We start from the raw sequence: 19,382 nt of genomic DNA, 5'->3' as shown, positions 1-19,382 counted from the left end.
CAATCACAACTTTTCCTTTGGGATTCACCTCCAAACCCCTCGTATCTAATCAAAAATGATTCAATATTATCAAATACTTCTAGAGGAATCAATTATATTGCATAAATTAAATTACCCAAATTTTCCTCAAAAAAGTCAAAAAATCGACCCCGGGCCCGCTTGGTCAAAACCCGAGGTTCGGACCAAAATCCATTTACCCATTCACCCCCGAGCCCGAATATATAATTGGTTTTGGAATCCGACCCCAAATTGAGGTCTAAATCCCCAAATTCCCGAAATTCCTAGTTTCTACCCTAACCCCTAATTTTACCGTGAAAACTCTAGATTTTAGGTTGATAATTCAAGAAATGTAATGGGTAATTGAAAGAAAATGGTTTAGATTCACTTAACAACACTTTGGGGAAGAAAATGGCTCTTGAAAATCGCCTCTACCCATTTGGTTCTTGAAAAATGTTGAAGAAATAGCTTAAACCCGTGTTTGATTCTGTTTTATGCACTGGGCGACAGTGTGCATCGCGTTCGCGAAGGGTGTTCGTGAGATACTGCTCGCGTTCGCAATGGTTACTCCCCCCTGGCCTTCGCCTTCGTGAGGCATTGCTCGCGTTCGCGATGAAGGAACGACCAACCCTCCCCCTAGATGTGCCTAACACTACGCGTTCGCGAGGAGCTGGTCGCGTTCACGAAGGGTGACGCCCCCATCGCTTCATGTTCGCGAAGAAGAAAACTTCAGCTGCCTATTTTACTCTTCGTGTTTGCGAGAATACCTTCGCAAACGCAAAGAAGGACATACCAGATTTTCAAAGTCCAAAATATCCCGTGGCCTATCCGAAACTCACCCGAGCCCTCGGGGCTCCAAACCAAACATGCACACAAGTCTAAAAATATCATACGAACTTGCTCGCACAATCAAATCGCCAAAATAACACCTAGAACTAGGAATTTAGCACCAAATCAAATGAAATTCTCAAGAACACTTTAAAATTTCTATTTTCTCAACTGGACGTCCGAATCACGTCAAATTAGCTTTGTTTCTCACCAAATTTAACAGACAAGTCTTAAATATCATAATGAACCTGTACCAAGCTCCGGAACCAAAATACGAACCCGATAATAACAATGCCAAATATAAAAAAATTCTTAAAAACAAATAATTTCCAAACATTTAATTTTCATCAAAAATTCATAATTCAAGCTAGGGACCTCCGAATTCGATTCCGGGCATACGCCCATGTCCCATAATTTGATACGGACCTACCGGGATCATCAAAGCATAGATCCGGTCTTCTTTACCAAAAATATTGACCGAAGTCAACTAAAATTAACTTTTAAGGCAAAAATTCTTATTTTCATTAGTTTTCAACATAAAAGCTTTCTAGAAACCTGCCCGGACTACGCATGCAAATCAAGGAGGTTAAAAATGAGATTTTTAAGCCTTAAGAGCGTAGATTCAAGTTCTAAAATATAAGATGACCCTTTTGGATCATCATAGAGCTATACGCGGGATATAAGAGTATACATTGCAGTGTATGAGTTTGAACTATCTCAAATTACACTTCCACAAATTGATGCTTGTTCTATGTCTATTCTAATTTAAGATTGCAAGATTAAGTAATGAAACTAAGAAATTATTTTTGTTGTTGTTTTTCAAATACTGTAAAAGGCCTAGGGCTATGACCTTCACCTAGGTGTTTGCCTAACGAATTGTAAACTTTAAAGCTTGATTTATTGGTCGGGGTATATTATAGCTATCAACACTTGAGTAACCACTCAATACCTCTCGGTCAGAGGGTGACTTTGCCCAATTTGGCTTTCTCAAGTCCAAATGGGTGTTGAACAAAACGGTTGATACAAATCTCAAGTCGGGTTTTACTATCTCTAGATTCAACCCTTTAATTGGGACTATCAATCTCTTGATTTACCCCAATTTCTTGTTAGCCAAGTTTTCCTAGACAAAATCTCTCTTTCTCAAGTTGAGACCAACTCAAATAAGCATGAACTAATGTTTGCAACCATTAATTCTACAATTAAAAGCAAGAACAAGCAATAAATTAATCAAACACCTATTATGTTTACACTATGGGTTGGGTCACAATCCTAGCAAAAATCTAGCTACTCATACTTAAGACAGAAGAAATGATATTTAAACCCATATTGATAATTAAAATAAAGAAATCTATGTTCAAAAAGCTCAAAATTGCAAAAACTACTAAAGAGAGTAAAGAAAAACGTCTACTATAGTTGTTGATGTCAAAAACTTGACCTAAAAAAGTGAAACTCTTCTATTTATACAGAGCTGGAATTTTCGGACAAAAATGCCCTTTCGGAGGTTCTGCGGCCGCACAATTCCATGTGCGGTCCGCAATTTGCTTCAACTTGACAGGATTGGAATCTTGCGGCTGTAAAATTCTGAACCGCGGCCGCATCTCTCTCTCTTTCTGCGGTCCGCACATTTCTGAGTGCGGCTGCACATGGCTCTTTTGCGGACCACACAAATGCAATTATGGTCGCGTAGCTGATGTTCTGTGGCCGCACAATAATTGTGCGGTCCTCACTTCCATTGAACTTGATATGCAGGTTCTCTGAAATTTTGCTCTTGCCTAGCTTTTGTGGCCGCACATTTCATGTGCGGATCACACTTCTCATATCTCTGATAAGTTCTTCTGCACAATCTGCGGCCGCAGATGATGTTTTGCGGTCCACACTTTAAGCTTCTGTGTCTGTTTTTTTCCTTGAGTTTAGATCACTCCTTTGTGAGTTGGATGTCATCTTGGAGGCTCATTTTCCAATATTCCTGCAATTAAGCATATTTCATCAGTTTCGGGATACAATTCAACACTTTTGGACTAAAATGAAAGCTAAAAGGCACTAATAAGTAGTCAAAATTCCCACCTATCAACTCCCCCCAACTTAAGCTTTTGCTTGTCCTCAAGCAAATGAGGTAATTCCCACCTCCACAAGTTAAGTGTTATTCTAGCTAATCAAAGATGCATCAATCACACATCAATTGGGACCAGTAATTACCCACAACACTTATCAATTATCAACAAGGCGATGAGTTGAGCTTTTAAGAGCAAATAGTTCTAATGTGACACTTGAGCATCAAGAGTTGAATTTATTCATCAAGGAAGCTCGCTCTTTCATGTAGGTCATTATGGATCCCAAACTCCTCCTCCTCTACTCTCCGTTAGCATATCTCACTAAAGAATATAGCCCCCAATTCAAAGATTTGTGAAAGGTTTGCTCATCTCTCTCAAAAGAATGTCACAAGTACGGCTCTAAGTACCATATGCTTACCCCACATGTAGATCACCACTAATGTAAGTTCTCTCAGCTTGAAATCACGTAGGACTTTTTCGGAATGCAATGAAGTCTTTTTGACTAATTTTGTATATGTTGTAATAGAACGGGTTCATCTTTCCTTAAGCATTCCACTTCCTCTTATCGGCTCATGTTTTGCCAACTCTATAAGGCATTTTCTTTTCCTTAGGGGAACTAGAGATACTTAACATCACTCTTACTTGGTCATGATATTTATTTTCTCCTTGTTTCTTTTATCCATGCTTTGCATCATTACTACTCTTTAAAAACCCTTCAAATCTGCAACTTATTCACTTTCTTTTTGCATTTTTCTTTTTGTTCTTCTTTCCTTTTCTTGCCTTTCCTTCTCTTCATTTATTTTCACTTTTTGTGCCTTAGTACCTTTTTCAAACTCATCGTCTCTCCCCCAAACTTATGTTTTTATCCTATTATTGCACAAGAGTGTTAAGGAAAGCTCGGGTGCCAAGAGAGGGTCACGACAGAACAAGTAAAGGCTTGTAACATGGTGATCAAATGAGAAAGGTTTTAGGCTCAAATGGGTTGACTAGGGATAACAACATTGGTGGACATGGAAAATTTCATGCCAAGCAAAAATTAATATTTTGCCTCGAAACACATTCAGAGCAAGTTCTAGACCATTCGCATGGGTACTTGGACTTGCAACAAAAATATCTCACCTCTCACACAGCTGGATTGTTAAAGAGGATAGAGTCGAGGACCCACAACGACCATAATCAAGATTAAAAATCACTATGGTTTGACTAAACCACTTGATGGTTGCTTAAGTCAACACAAGAGTCAGAAGGTCATTAACTAGAGCTATTTCTTTCCAAAAACTTGTTTTTAATCATAAGTATGTAGTTAAGTGTGTTGGTACTAAGTGAAGCATGTTTGACTCTTCGAGTCTGACTCAATTAGGTCTTTTTATTCCTTATTACTACTATTCTTACCTAAACACTAAAAACTGACTTAATCCCTTAAGAAGGTTCTCACGCCATCCATCGTTGGGAAAAGACACCCGATTCACACAAAAACTACATTTGGAAATAACTGTGGCATTAAGAAAACCAAAGGCTTATTGTCCGCTCAAACATAAAAATAAGCTACTAGATTAAAAAGAAGCTATTAGATTAAATAAGAAGCTACTGAATTAAACATTGACTAATAAGAAAATAAAATAAAGAAGCTACAAAGCAAGCTACTGCAAGCATAATGAATATACATAATGAGAGAGGAAAAGAGAAAATATATACATTAATAGAGTGAGAAAGAGGGTGATCTATACATGATAAAAAGCTAAAGGAAAATGTTATCAGTTATTACAAACCAAATGTCAAATCATCCACTAATCAAATAAGCTCCACCCCAAATAAAAGTAAGAATTATCCCAATGCTTAACAAAATAAGAATAAAGAAGGGTAAGAGTGAAGAGGACTCCCTATGTGGCTGTGTCCATAGCAGCATCACCGCCCTCAGTCTCCTCTAACTGGATCTCATCATCCTCGGCTCTGGGAGTAACTAGGTTGGTGAACATCTGGCGCACCTCCTCAACACTGTCGGCAGCTAGGTCAGGTTCCTCAGACTGGCCAGTTGGTGCCACTGATGCTGATGGTGCTGCTGGATCTACTGGTGCTGCTGGATCTGTCTCCATCAGCATATCAAATGGAAGGTCCCCAACGGCTGCTATCATGGTGACCTCTCTCCTCAGTATGTCTAATGATTTCTTGGATGCCTGGGATTTCTTCATCTTCTTTACCTGCTTCCCAAGCTTCTCAATCACAGCTCCATGTGCTACTAAAGTGTTCATGATGGTCTGCTGATTCTCCAAAATCTTCGTCAATGTATCCTCCAGTGTTGGGGGAATCTGTGGTGCCGGGGTGGATGACTGTGTTGTAACAGCATTGGATAAGTCAGACAACTTTGCAGTAGTTGTCTGCATCCAGTTGTTGATGCTCACCAGTGTCTGGGAGACTCACAGCGCAGATAGCGGATAAGTGGGCGTAGGTACCGGCCTTAAAGTCGAGGTGGAGGGAACTGATGTTGAAGGCTCTGAAGAAGGAGGTGGAGGCATGACAGCTGACTCTACATCTACCATCGAAGTCTCATCAGACTGGCCTACGGTAGTAGTCGGTTGACCCTTTTTCTTTGGGTTTCCACCACCCATCAAAGAATACCATGAGAAAGGGCTTCTTTGCCCGCACCTTAGTATCAATATCCCTTGGCTCCACCCTCACATTCGTAAGTTATTCAGTGATAGTGTTAGGATACGGGTAGGAGGTGTCACCTTGCTTGGCGACCAAAGATATGTTGGCCGACATCACGACACCCACATTGATTGGGTACCTGGCCATAATAGAGGCAACTAGCACTGCCCGAGGAATTGGAAGATTTGTCTCATTCTGGCATGGGTCTAATATGCTGCATATGAACATCTGCCATTCCTTTGCCTTGAAGTTCAGGGTGTTCCTGTGAATAGGAACCCCTGATGTGATCCATGGTTGTGGTGGTCCTGGGGCTGCTAGAATTTCAGCTAGCCATGGGCGAGCTGCATCTCCCATAGTCAGCTTTTCCAAATATTACATTGGCTCAACATCTTCAAACACCAAGTAGGTGTTCTGATCAAACCTTACTTTCAGGTTACTCACTTTTGTCACTTTGGTCCCCTTCTTTATGTGCTCCACATTGGTATAAAATTCCCGGACCAAGTACTCTTTGGCATCTACCACACTTTTAGTGAACCATGTCCACCCCTTCCGCTCCTAGAACTTCCTCGACACCGTTATGTTGTATTTATCAAGGTTTTTCAACAAGAACTGATGCTCAAGAGTGAGCGATCTTGACGGCCACCACTCTCTGAAACTAGAGAAGACTGCAAGATTGACGAACCTATCTTCCAAATTTCTTTCTTCTTCGGCCAGCTACTCTGGTATCACCCCCTTGGCCATCGTTCGGGAGATCATCAACATGTACTGTGGTAGCAGGTGCAATGGGGGCATGTGTGGATGAAGGTTCCGAAGCTTAACTGTTACCTTCCGAACCCTCAGAAGTGCTCTTAGAAGAGTCAGGCTCGTTTCTAAGTTGGTATCTGTCCTGACGTAGCTGTGGCAGTGATTGCACAGCAGGCTGCTCTTCCACTGAGTCGCCCTCCGATACTTCCCTAGATTGGGCATATGAACTTGATTCGGCAGGCTCCAGCTGTCTACTTCGGCCTGCTGTGGCTTTCTTATTGATTACTCTTTGGATGCCGAGGGGTAAAGTGCTTTTGCCTCTGCCTCTGGAAGGTTCATCCCTCCCCATTGATGTATCACCACGACCACAGGATCTAATAATTTTCTGCAACACACAACAGTAGGAGTCAGTTCTAATTCATGTGCAGATAATCAGAAGTTCACAAATCAAAACATGTTGCAGGGTATGGAAGTGCGGTCCGCACAATTACAAGTGTGGCCGCAGGTCTGGTTGTACGGACTGCACAATTTTGAAGTGCGGCCGTAGCAAAGTAACTGCGGTCCGTAAAATTTTAAATGCGATCGCAGAGTTGAAGTGCGGTCCACACTTTTCTAAAAGCGTCTGCACAATGGATATATGAAAATAGCAACTCTCTGAAGACAGAGAATGCCCGGATCTACGGCGGCACACACTTTTCTGTGGCCGCGATTGAATTTTTGCGGACCGCAGAATCTTGCTTCACCAAATCCATAATCTATACTTATGCGGACCGCACAATTCCTTTTACGGCCGCACATTTCAGAACTTAATCGGGCAGAGTTCTTAGGGTTTCGCTTTTATAGACAAATTGGACATTGTAGTAGCACTTAAACATGAAAAACCAAATACCGAGTTCCCAAATAGCAACTAGGAGTTTACCCATGTCACGACCCAAAATTCCCACCTTTGGGACCATGATGGCGCCTAACATTTCACTTGCTAGGCAAGCCAACGTTAGAATAATATTAGCCATTTTAAATAATTTTTAAATTAATTAATAACAAAGAAACAAATGCGGAAGTAAGGTCTGAATTGTAGTGAATAATCCATAATAATAGCGATGTCCAAATACCATCCGAGAATTGGTGTCACAAGTGCACAAGCTACTAGAATAATACAAATAAAGGTCTGAATGAAAATAAAGCTGTCTGAAAGAAATACACAGCTATGATAAAGTGGAAGGGGACTTTAGAACTACGAACGACATGCAGCTATACCTCAAGTCTCCTGCGAATAGTTGAATCCAAGCAAATGTACTATACGGTGCTGGGACCAACTCCAGTATCTGCACAAGAAGTGCAGAGTGTAATATGAGTACAACCAACCCCATGTACCCAGTAGGTGTCGAGCCTAACCTTAACGAAGTAGTGACGAGGCTAAGGCAGGTCACATACATTAACCTGTACGCAATAACAATAATAACAACAATAATAGAAATAAAACAGGTGTCTCTTTTCAATAGTTAAAGCCAACTCGGCAGTCATAACTAATTATCATTTCAATCAGTTTCCATTGCGGCGTGCAACCCGATCCCACCATATATCTATATTCAATTCTGTTGCGGCGTGCAACCCGATCCTCCAATATATTCATTTCAATCAATTATGTTGCGGCGTTCACCCCGTTCCTCTAATATATTCATTTCAATCAATTCCGTTGTGGCATGCAACCCGTTCCTCCAATATATTCATTTCAATCAATTTTGTTGTGGCGTGCAACCCGCTCCTCCAATATATTCATTTCAATTAATTCTGTTGCGACATACAACCCGCTCCTCCAATATATTCATTTACCAATTCTCATAAAAGAAATTACTCCAATAAATGCAATAATTAATATGAAATTATAAGACACCAAGCATACAATAATTATGATTTATTAGAAATAAGTGATGACAATTAGCAATTAATTGTGAAAATTTAAGGATGTAATAGGCATTTTAATAATTAGTATGCTAAACGTCAACTGGCAATTAAGTCACATAAATCAAATAAAGCATGTAGCAATTATAGCATGGATTCAAGGCATGATATTGAGCAAAGAACACGAGAGAACAATTAATATAATAATTAATTCATGATTTAAAATGATTTATGATTTTTCAAGTAATTATGCAAACAATTAATTTGACGACGTATAGACACTCGTCACCTCGCCTATACATCGTTCACATGCATTTCACATAACAAATAATTTAAGGGTTCTATTCCCTCAAGTCAAGGTTAACCACGCCACTTATCTCGCTTTGCAACCAAATTCAAGAATCCAATAAACCCTTGCCTCGCGAATTCATGTCTGAAATCCTCAAATCTAGTAATAAACAATTCAATATACTCAATACAAATCGTAGAAATTAATTCCATATGAATTTACTAATTTTTCGGATTAAAGTCCGAAATTCATCTCAAAAATTATTAGTGGGGTCCACGTTTCGAATCTCGGAAAAACGTATGAAATACAAACACGCGTTCCAAGACGAGTCCAATCATACAAAAATTATCAAATTCCGATGTCAAATGGACCTTCAAATCTTAATATAATGTCTTTGAAGATTTCTACCATTTTTAGCCCAATCTTTATTCATTTGAAGTCAAAAATCTTCCAACAAACATTATTGGTATAAGCATATATAAATAATACTCTTACACCCAAAAATCATACTCCTAATCAACCATCTTCTCCCCAAATCTGAAATTGAAAAACAAGGGTATGAAACCTTACCTCTTAGATGAAGAACTTGAGAGATTTCATGTTGGATTTCAAGGCTTGAGCAAGATTTGATGAGCAAGACACTTGAGCTTCTTCCTCTCTCTAGAACACTCTCACTTCTCTCTTAAAATATCAGGTTTTAGCTCAAAAATGACTTAACCCCTCTCCCTACCCGGCCTTGGGGGTATTAAAAGAGCTCCTACGTGCGCGGCCGCACATCTGGGCGCGCATATGACACATGTCCAGTAAAATGGCCATAACATTTTGTATTCATATCCAAAGTATAAATGGTTTGAAGCGTTAGAAGCTAGACTCGAAGCAATTTCATTTGATAGGTTGTACATCACATAACTACTTATATATATGTAGATAAGCTCGTCCGAAGTGTGGTATTATGCGTACTTATTTGGAACTTTAGTCTATTATGTAATTTTTCAACTTGTCTTAGACTTAGGACTTTCCTTAGACCCCATATCACTTATAATATGCCTCTTACACTTATTATCATATCCAATAGGTGTCCATCATGTTAATAGTCCTCGAATGAGAAGTAGAGTCCGCCCCCAAACACATAACATAACTTATCTCTTCTTTCGCACATTTCAATTTACCGAAATTTACTAACTCCCAAAATTTCCAAATATTTTGCTAGAGTTTCCTTTGTAACTGGGTCTATCTACCTGCCAGAGAATCCCGGATACTAATCCTAACAAAACATACATAATCCAATCAAGGTAACATAACATGAAAACAATACTAAAAGTGGCCTCAAAAGCAATATATTTCAAGAAAATGAACGACATTAACATCAACTATTCAGGTGATACGTAACTCATAGCAGATAAGCTCCCAACATCTTCATAGAATATAGAAATGAATGTTTAAATTAAAGAAGACATTTTTGGGTCATCACATTCTCCACCTCTAAAACAAACGTTCGTCCTCGAACGGAATTAGATAAGTACCTTAGCTGGTGAAAAGATGTGGATATTTGCTCCGTATGTGTGAATCACACTCCCAGATAGCTGCCTCAATCGGCTGACCTCTCCTTTGTATGGATATTTCCGGAGCATGGATACATGGAATACCGGATGAACTGATGATACACTAGGTGGTAGTTCAAGCCTGTAGGCTACTTCACCCCCCCTTTTCAAGAATTTCAAAGGCTCCGATATACCTAGGGCTCAACTTGCACTTCTTTCCGAATCTCATTACACCTTTCATAGGTGAAACTCGAAGCAATACTCTTTCTCCCGCCATGAATGCAAGGTCACGAACCTTACGGTCGGCATAACTCTTTTTCCTAGACTGAGCTGTGCGAAGTCGATCCTGAATAATTTTGAGCTTATCGAAGGCATCCTGTACCAAATCGGTACCCAACAACCGAGCCTCTCCTGGTTCAAACCATCCAACTGGCGAACAACATCGCCTCCTATATAATGCTTCATACGGAGCCATCCGAATGCTCGACTGGTAGCTATTTTTATAGGCAAACTCTGCAAGTGGCTAGAAGTGATCCCAAGAACCTCCAAAGTCTATAACACAAGCGCGAAGCATATCTTCCAATATCTGGATAGTGCATTCTGGTTGTCCATCTGTCTGTGGATAAAATGTTGTACCCAACTCAACCCACGTGCCTAACTCACGTTGTACAACCCTCCAGAAGTGCGAGGTGAACTGTGTACCTCGATAAAAAATGATAGACACAAGCACACCGTGAAGGCGAACAATCTCGCGGATGTAAATCTCCGCTAACCGCTCTGAAAAATAGGTAACTGCTACTTGAATGAAATGCGGTGACTTGGTCAACCTGTCCACAATGACCCATACTGCGTCAAACTTTCTCTGAGTTTGTGGCAGTCCAACAACAAAATCCATAGTGATACGCTCCCACTTCCACTCAGGAATTTCTAACTTCTGAAGCAAACCACCAGGTCTCCGGTGCTCGTACTTAACTTGCTGACAATTCAGACACCGAGCTACATATGCATCTATATCCTTTTTCATTCTCCTCCACCAATAATGTTGCCGCAAATCTTGATACATTTTGGTGGCACCCGGATGAATAGAATTCAGGGAACTATGGGCCTCTTCAAGAATTAATTCACGAAGCCCATCCACATTAGGAACACAAATACGACCATGCATCCTCAGATCTCCATCATCTCCCACATCAACCTGCTTGACACCACCGTGCCGCACCGTGTCGCTCTCTGGTGCGCTCATATAAAAGCGATCGAGCAACTGTGTAGGCTAGACCCCGACTAGGTTCTGAAACATCTAACCTCATGAATTGATTAGCCAAAGTCTGAACATCTGCGGCTAACGGCCTCTCACCAACCGGAATATACGCAAGGCTGCCCATACTCATAGCCTTTCTACTCAAAGCATCGACCACCGTATTGGCCTTTCTGGGGTGATACAAAATGGTGATATCATAGTCTTTCAACAACTCCAACCATCTTCTCTACCTCAAATTGAGATCTTTTTGTTTGAACAAATACTGTATGCTACGATGATCAGTAAATACCACACACAAGACACCGTAACGGTAATGCCTCCAAATTTTTAGTGCATGAACAATGGCTGCCAATTCTAAGTCATGAACAAGATCATTCTTCTAGTAAACTTTCAATTGTCGCAACGCATATGCAATCTCTCTGCCATCTTGCATTAATACAACACCAAGCCCAATGTGAGATGCATCATAATATACCGTATGAGATCCTGAACATGTGGGCAATACCAACACTGGCGTCGTAGTCAAAGCAGTCTTGAGCTTATGAAAGATCAACTCACACTCGTCTGACCATCTGTATAGAACACCCTTCTGGGTCAATTTGGTCAATGCAGATTCTATAGACGAAAATCCCTCCACAAACCGTCGATAATAACCTGCCAAACCAAGGAAACTCCGGATCTCTTTAACTGAAGTAGGTCTAGGCCACTTTTGAACAGCCTCAATCTTCTTAGGATCCACTTTTATGCCTTCTGTCGATACAACATGCCCCAAAAAGGCAACTGAGTCTAACCAAAATTCACATTTTGAAAATTTGGCATATAACTGATTATTCTTCAAAGTCTGAAGCACACTCCGAAGATGCTGCTCATGGTCCTCTCAACTGCTGGGGTAAATCAAGATATCATCAATGAATAGAGCCACAAAAAAATCAAAATAGGGCTTGAACACTCGATTCATCAAATCCATAAATGTTGATGGGGCATTTGTCAGCCCAAATGACATCACCACGAATTCGTAATGCCCATACTGAATCCGAAAAGTTGTCTTAGGGACATCAGATGCCCTAATTTTCAATTGAGGGTAACCAGACCTCAAGTCAATCTTTGAAAACACCTTGGCACCCTAAAGCTGATCGAATAAGTCATCAATTCTTGGCAGTGGATACTTGTTCTTGATAGTAGCCTTGTTCAACTGTCGATAATTTATACACATTCGCATTGAACCATCTTTCTTCTTTACAAATAACACTGGTGCACCCAAGGCGAGACACTAGGTCTAATAAATCCCTGATCAAGCAAGTCTTGTAACTGTTCCTTCAGTTCTTTTAGTTCTGGTCGGGTCATACGGTATGGTGGAATAGAAATAGGATGAGTGCCTGGAGCCAAATCAATACAGAAGTCTATATCTCTGTCTGTGGCATCCCAGGCAAATCTGTAGGAAATACTTTTAGAAATTCACGAACAACTGGTACTGAGTCCATAGAAGGAACATTCACACTAGAATCGCGAATATAAGCCAAAAAGGCTAGACACCCTTTCTCGACCATACGTCGAGCCTTCATATAAGAAATAATCCTGCTAGTAGAATGACCAGGAGTTCCTTTCCACTCTAATCGAGGCAACCCCGGCATGGCATGACAATCCAATATAGCACGATAAGGTGACAGCCAATCCATACCCAAGATGACATCAAAATCTACCATATCAAGAAGTAGAAGATCCTCACTAGTCTCAAGACTTTCAATAGTAACCACACACGAATGATAGACATGATCTACAATGATAAAATCCCATACCGGCGTGGACACGTGCACAGAAGCACTCAAAGAATCAAGAGGCACAACCAAATATAAAGCAGAGTAGGAGAACACATAGGAATAAGTAGATCCTGGTTCAAACAAACCTGAAGCATCTCTATAGCAAACTGGAATAATACCTGTGATCACGGCGTTGGATGACTCGGCTTAAGGCCTACCAGGGAATACATAGAATCAGGGCTGGGGCCCACTACTCAAAACCACGTCTCTAGGACAACTTCTAACTAACTGGCCTGCACCTCTAACAGCCTGGTCTCCACCTCTAATTGCATAACCACCACCTCTAGCTGCCTGACCCCTACCTCTAGCTTGTTGAGCAGGCGGTGATGCAACCAATGCCAGTATGATGGCACGGGAATCCTGCCGAGATCTGTTACTCGACAACCTAGGGCAATACCTCCTAATGTGTCCAATGTTCCCCCACTCATAACACCCATCCTACTGTCGTAGCTACTGATTTGAGGCAGAAAGTCTCAAATGGCCATAACATTCTGTATACATATCCAAATGACAAAAAGTCTGAAGCATTTGGAAACTAGACTCGAAGATCTTTCATTTGATAGGTTGTCCATCACATAACTCCTTATATATATGTAGAAATGATCGTCCATAGTGTGGTATTATGAGTACTCATTTGGAACTTTAGTCTATTATGAAATTTTCCAACTTGGCTTAGACTTAGGACTTTCCTTAGACCCCATATCACTTATAATATGCCTCCTACACTTGTTATCATATCCAATAGGTGTCCATCATGTTAATAGTCCTCGAATTAGAAGTAGAGTCCGCCCCCAAACACATAACATAACTTATCTCTTCTTTCACACATTTTAATTTCCCGAATTTTACTAACTCCCAAAATTTTCAAAAATTTCGCCAGAGTTTCCTTTGTAACTGGGCCTATCCATCTGCCAGAAAATCCCAGAAACCAATCCTAACAACACATACATAATCCAATCAACGTAACATAACATGAAAACAATACTAACAGTGGCTTCATAAGCAATATATTTCTAGAAAAAAAATGACATTAACATCAACTATTCAGGTGATACGTAACTCATAGCAGGTAAGCTCCCAACATCTTCATAAAACACAGAAATTAATGTTTAAATTAAAGATGACATTTTTGGGTCATCACAACCCAACACAATTCACACCCCATATAGATATTAAATTGACCAATGGTCTAAAATAACTAACAAATTGTAAACTAAACTAAGAAAATTGAAGAATCCTAGAAATGCTCTGAACATACCAGTGATGAAGTGGTATTGAGGAGTCATCACAGATGCTCAATTAAGTGGCATATGATTCAATTAGTTGTGTGCAAGATTTTAGCTTTTGTTTTAATTTCTCAGAGATTGGATAGTTTCAACAATAGCATTAGGGCTACTATTTATCATAAACAGGTTTGGCTAAGGTTTTAAGAGACGAGTGCAGCCGCAGAATTCCTTAAATTATGCGGTCGCAGTTGACTTTTGCTATAGCATTCAAAATTGTGCGGTACGCACTTTTTCCATACTTAGCCAATTTTTCTCAGCACGGTCCTTGCATAGAACACTCATTCCTACAACACACTTCAAAACCAGTTAGCACAAAATAAAGCCTATCTAAAGAAAAAGAAAAAAAAAAGAGAAAGGAAAAGAAACATGGGTTGCCTCCCAAGAAGCGCCTGATTTAACGTCACGGCACGACGCAGATTACTATTATTTGAAATGAATTACTGCCACGACGTGGCCATCACCAAATTTTCCCAGATAATGCTTCACCCGGTGACCATTGACTCTAAATACCTCATCATTTTTATTCTTTAAGTTCAAAGCACCAAAGGGTGTAACACCCACAACCTAAAACGGGCCACTCCATTTAGACTTTAACTTTCCAGGAAACATCCGTAATCGCAAATTGAACAACAACACAAGATCAACCTCTTTAAACTCTTTATTCCAAATGCATTTTTCATGAAGATATTTCATCTTCTATTTGTATAAGGACGAAGTTGTGTATACATGACACCAGAACTCATCCAACTCGTTCAAATGTGCCACCCTTAAGTTGGCGGTGACATCCCACTCAAGATTCAACTTCTTTAAAGCCCACATGGCTTTGTGCGCAAGTTCCACCGGAAGATGACAAGCTTTTCCAAACACCAACCGGTATGGAGATATTCTGATAGGTGTTTTGTAAGCCATCCTATAGGCCCATAAAGCATCATCAAGTTTCTTGGACCAATCCGTTCGGTTAGCATTCACTCTTTTGGACAAAATACTCTTTATCTCCCGGTTGGAGACTTTCACTTGACCGCTTGCTTATGGATGATAGGGACTCGTGACTTTATGAGTGACACCATACTTGGAGAGTAAGGTGTCGAAAGCTTTGTTGCATAAATGTGATCCCCCATCACTTATGATAGCCTTTGGAGTACCAAATCTTGTGAAAATATTTTTCTTCAAAAATGCCACCACACTTCTCGCTTCATTGTTGGGTAGAGCAACGGCCTCAACCCATTTGGACACATAATCACCCGCGACCAAGATGTAGGTGTTTCCACAAGAACTCACAAAAGAACCCATGAAGCAAATACCGCACACATCGAAAATATCAATCTCCAAAATGGTGGTAAGGGGCATTTCATTTTTCTTTGAGATTCCACCGGCCCTTTGACATTCATCACAATGCTTGACTAGATCATTTGCATCCTTGTAAAGGGTGGGCCAATAGAAACCACAACTTAGCACTTTGGCCACCATTCTTGCTCCACCATCGTGAGGACCATATGGCGAAGAATGACAAGCCACAAGAATTTCAAGTTGTTCCTCCTCCGGTACACATCTTCTAATCACTCTATCTATACAAATCTGGAAAAGGTATGGTTCATCCTAATAATAGTCTTGACAATCCCGTTTGAGCTTATGGTTTGAAGAGAACTCATTTGGGATGATACCACTTATAATGAAATTTGCTAGATCCACGAACCATGGCACCTCTTTCATTGAAATAGCCAAGAGTTTCTCATCGGGGAAGGAGTCATTGATTTCAAGGCCATCATGCGGCCTCCCCTCCTTCTCCAAACGAGACAAGTGGTCCGCCACTTGGTTTTCACTTCCTTTGCGATCTTGGATGTCAATATCAATTTCTTGCAATAAAAGCACCCATATCATCAACCGGGCTCTAGAATATTTCTTGCTCATAAGATAGCGAAGTGTCACATGATCCGTGTGGACAATGACTTTTGCACCCATCAAGTATGGGCAGAACTTCTCCATAGCAAAGACAATGGCAAGGCGATCTTTCTCTGTAATGGTGTAGTTGACATGATCACTATTCATGGTCTTACTAGCATAGTAGACCAGATGAAAAATCTTGTTGATGCGTTGCCCCAAAATAGCCCCTACCGCTACATAACTTGCATCGCACATGAGCTCAAAAGGAACACTCCAATTTGGAGCGGTAATAATGGGAGTAGTAGTCAACTTGAACTTTAGCAATTCATAGGCTTTCATGCAATCATCAATAAAGTGGAACTTAGCATCTTTCTCCATAAGCTTGCATAAAGGGTTCATAACTTTAGAGAAATCCTTGATGAAACGCCGGTAAAATCTCGCGTGACCTAAGAAACTCCGCACAACTTTTACTGAAGTTGGAGGTGGAAGTTTAAAAATCACCTCAATCTTTGCCTTGCCGACTTCAATGCCATTCTTTGAGATCTTGTGGCCAAGGACAATGCCTTCCTCGACCATAAAATGACATTTCTCCCAATTGAGCACCAAGTTTGTTTCTTCACATCTTGCCAACACTTTATCCATGTTTGCGAGACAATCATCAAAAGAATTCCTGACCACCGAGAAGTCATCCATGGAGACTTCAAGGTAATCCTCCACCATGTCCGTGAAGATCGCCATCATACACCTTTGAAAAGTCGTCGGTGCATTGCACAACCCAAATGGCATCCTCTTGAAGGAAAAAGTACCATAAGGACATGTAAAAGTAGTCTTCTCTTAATCCTCCGGAGCAATAAGAATTTGGTTGTACCTAGAATACCCATCAAGAAAACAATAGAAAGTACGGCCGGCCAATCTATCAAGCATTTGATCTAGGAAGGAAAGTGGAAAATAGTCCTTCCTTGTGACTTTGTTGAGCTTACGATAGTCCATACACACTCTCCACCTGGTCACCGTTCTTGTAGGAATCAACTCATTCTTATCATTGGTGACCACCGTCATGCCCCCCTTCTTTGGGACACATTGTACCAGACAAGTCCACAAACTATCAGAAATGAGATAGACAACCCCGACATCCAACCACTTGATGATCTCTTTTTTGATAACTTCTTGCATGGCTTCGTTGAGTCTCCTTTGATATTCAATATATGGTTTGGAACCTTCCTCCAAGTTAATATTGTGCATGCAAAATGCGGGGCTTATCCCCCGAATATCCGCCAATGTCCATCTAATAGCCTTCTTCCTCTTTTGTAGCACCGCCAATGTAGAGTCCACCTGCACGTTAGTCAAACAAGAGGAAAGAATAAATGGTAAACTAGAAGAAGGGCCAATAAATTCATACCAAAGATTTTGAGGTAAAGACTTCAACTCCAAGATAGGAGGCTCCTAGATCGAGGGCTTTGTTGGATGAGTTGTCCTATTTTCAAGATCCAAGGACAATTTACGGGGCTCATAAGTGTACGACCCCATTCCTTGCAACGAGTTTACACATTCCATGAAGCCATCCATTTCGTCATCACCAAAGTTGAGCAACACGGCCTCAAATGTATCATCAACATTCATCACAACACTTGTTTCATCTACAATCACATCGGTCACCAAGTCTACGAACTAACACACCTCTTTGCTATTGGGTTGCCGCATGGACTTACACACATCAAAAACCATTTTTACATCACCAACCTGGAAGGTAAGTTCTTTGGCTTCAACAGCAACTAGAGCCTTCCCCGTAGCAAGGAAAGGTCTACCTACAATAATCGGCACCTCATAATCAACCTCACAATCAAGAATGAAAAGATTCGCTGGAAGAATGAATTTATCAACACGAACCAATACATCTTCAATCACTCCCAATGGTATCTTCATGGTACGATCGGCCATTTGTAATCTCATAGATGTGGGTCTTGGTTGCTCAATTCCCAAAGTCTTAAAAATCGAATAGGGCATAAATTGATACTTGCCCCAAGATCACAAAGAGCTTTTACAAACTCGGCACTCCCAATGGTACAAGGAATCATGAAAGCGTCGGGATCCTCCAACTTGGGAGCCATTGAATGCACAATTGCACTCACTTGATGAGTCATTTTTATAGTTTCAAAATTCATCGATTGTTTCCTTGTCACTAAATCCTTCATAAACTTTGCATAACCGGACATTTTCTCTAAGGCTTCAACTAATGGCACATTGATAGATGGGCTCTTCATCATGACAATGAACTTTTTGAATTGATTCTCGCCATTATTCTTGGCAAGCCTTTAAGGATATGGAGGATGAGGCCTATGTCACGACCCAACTGGAGGGTCATGACTAGCACCCGGGCCATACTTGCCGAGCACCAACGTACATTTTATCTAACCTTCCTTATTATCTTTAAGGGCCGACAAGATCAATATAAATAGTAGACATGGATCATGAACATCCAACAATGAAAGATAATGTCATGAACATACATAACATGGGACGACAAGACTGTCAAGAAACTATATATAAGGTACGAGCTATCATGATGCCATGAAAGACTATACAACAAAAATCAGCCGAAAAGGCATTCTAAACCATACATAAGTCGACACCTATCTATGAGCCTCTAAAGGAACATAAGTGCTACAACATTGCTGGAACAGGGCCCCGACATACCCATAATGTCTATAACAAAAATGCATACCAAGACCACGGAAAGTCCGGAGAAGGGATCTCGCCAATAACCGCTGAACTGGACAGCCTACTGTGGTGGGGGAGCTACGTCTACCTGTCTATCAGGACCTGCAGCACGACATGCGGCGTCCACAAATAAAAAGGACGTCAGTACGAATAAAGTACTGAGTATGTGAGGCAAGAAAGCATAAGTAAGAACAGTAATGTAAACAGGGATAGAGAATATACAACCTGTGACATCTGGGTACCTCTGAGGGCTACTGACATGAAACACATGATACATACATATATATACATAAACTTTTAAAACATACGCCTTTGTGGGCATCACCATCATCATATCGTACCCGGCCGTAATAGGCTCGGTAAAACGTACCCGGCCATCATAGGGCTCGGTAGAATCATACCCGGCCACGTGGAGCTCGGTAAA

General features: G+C 40.7%; 1 protein-coding gene across 1 annotated transcript; it reads right to left on the bottom strand.

Moving 5' to 3' along the window:
- Positions 1 to 6,336: 6,336 nt before the first annotated feature.
- On the bottom strand, positions 6,337 to 18,501 carry LOC138908410 (uncharacterized). Its single transcript, XM_070199075.1, has 7 exons — positions 18,255 to 18,501; positions 17,950 to 18,099; positions 17,786 to 17,877; positions 17,327 to 17,572; positions 16,229 to 16,621; positions 14,801 to 14,923; positions 6,337 to 6,651 (listed from the first exon to the last, which is right to left on the bottom strand). The coding sequence occupies exons 1-7, from the start codon at positions 18,499 to 18,501 to the stop codon at positions 6,337 to 6,339; spliced, it is 1,566 nt and encodes a 521-aa protein (XP_070055176.1).
- Positions 18,502 to 19,382: the final 881 nt, after the last annotated feature.

The sequence above is a fragment of the Nicotiana tomentosiformis genome, chromosome 3, assembly GCF_000390325.3.
Source record: "Nicotiana tomentosiformis chromosome 3, ASM39032v3, whole genome shotgun sequence".
Lineage (NCBI taxonomy): Eukaryota > Viridiplantae > Streptophyta > Magnoliopsida > Solanales > Solanaceae > Nicotiana > Nicotiana tomentosiformis.
The sequence above is the reverse complement of the archived record's forward strand: the minus strand, read 5'-3'. Positions and strand labels throughout refer to the sequence as shown.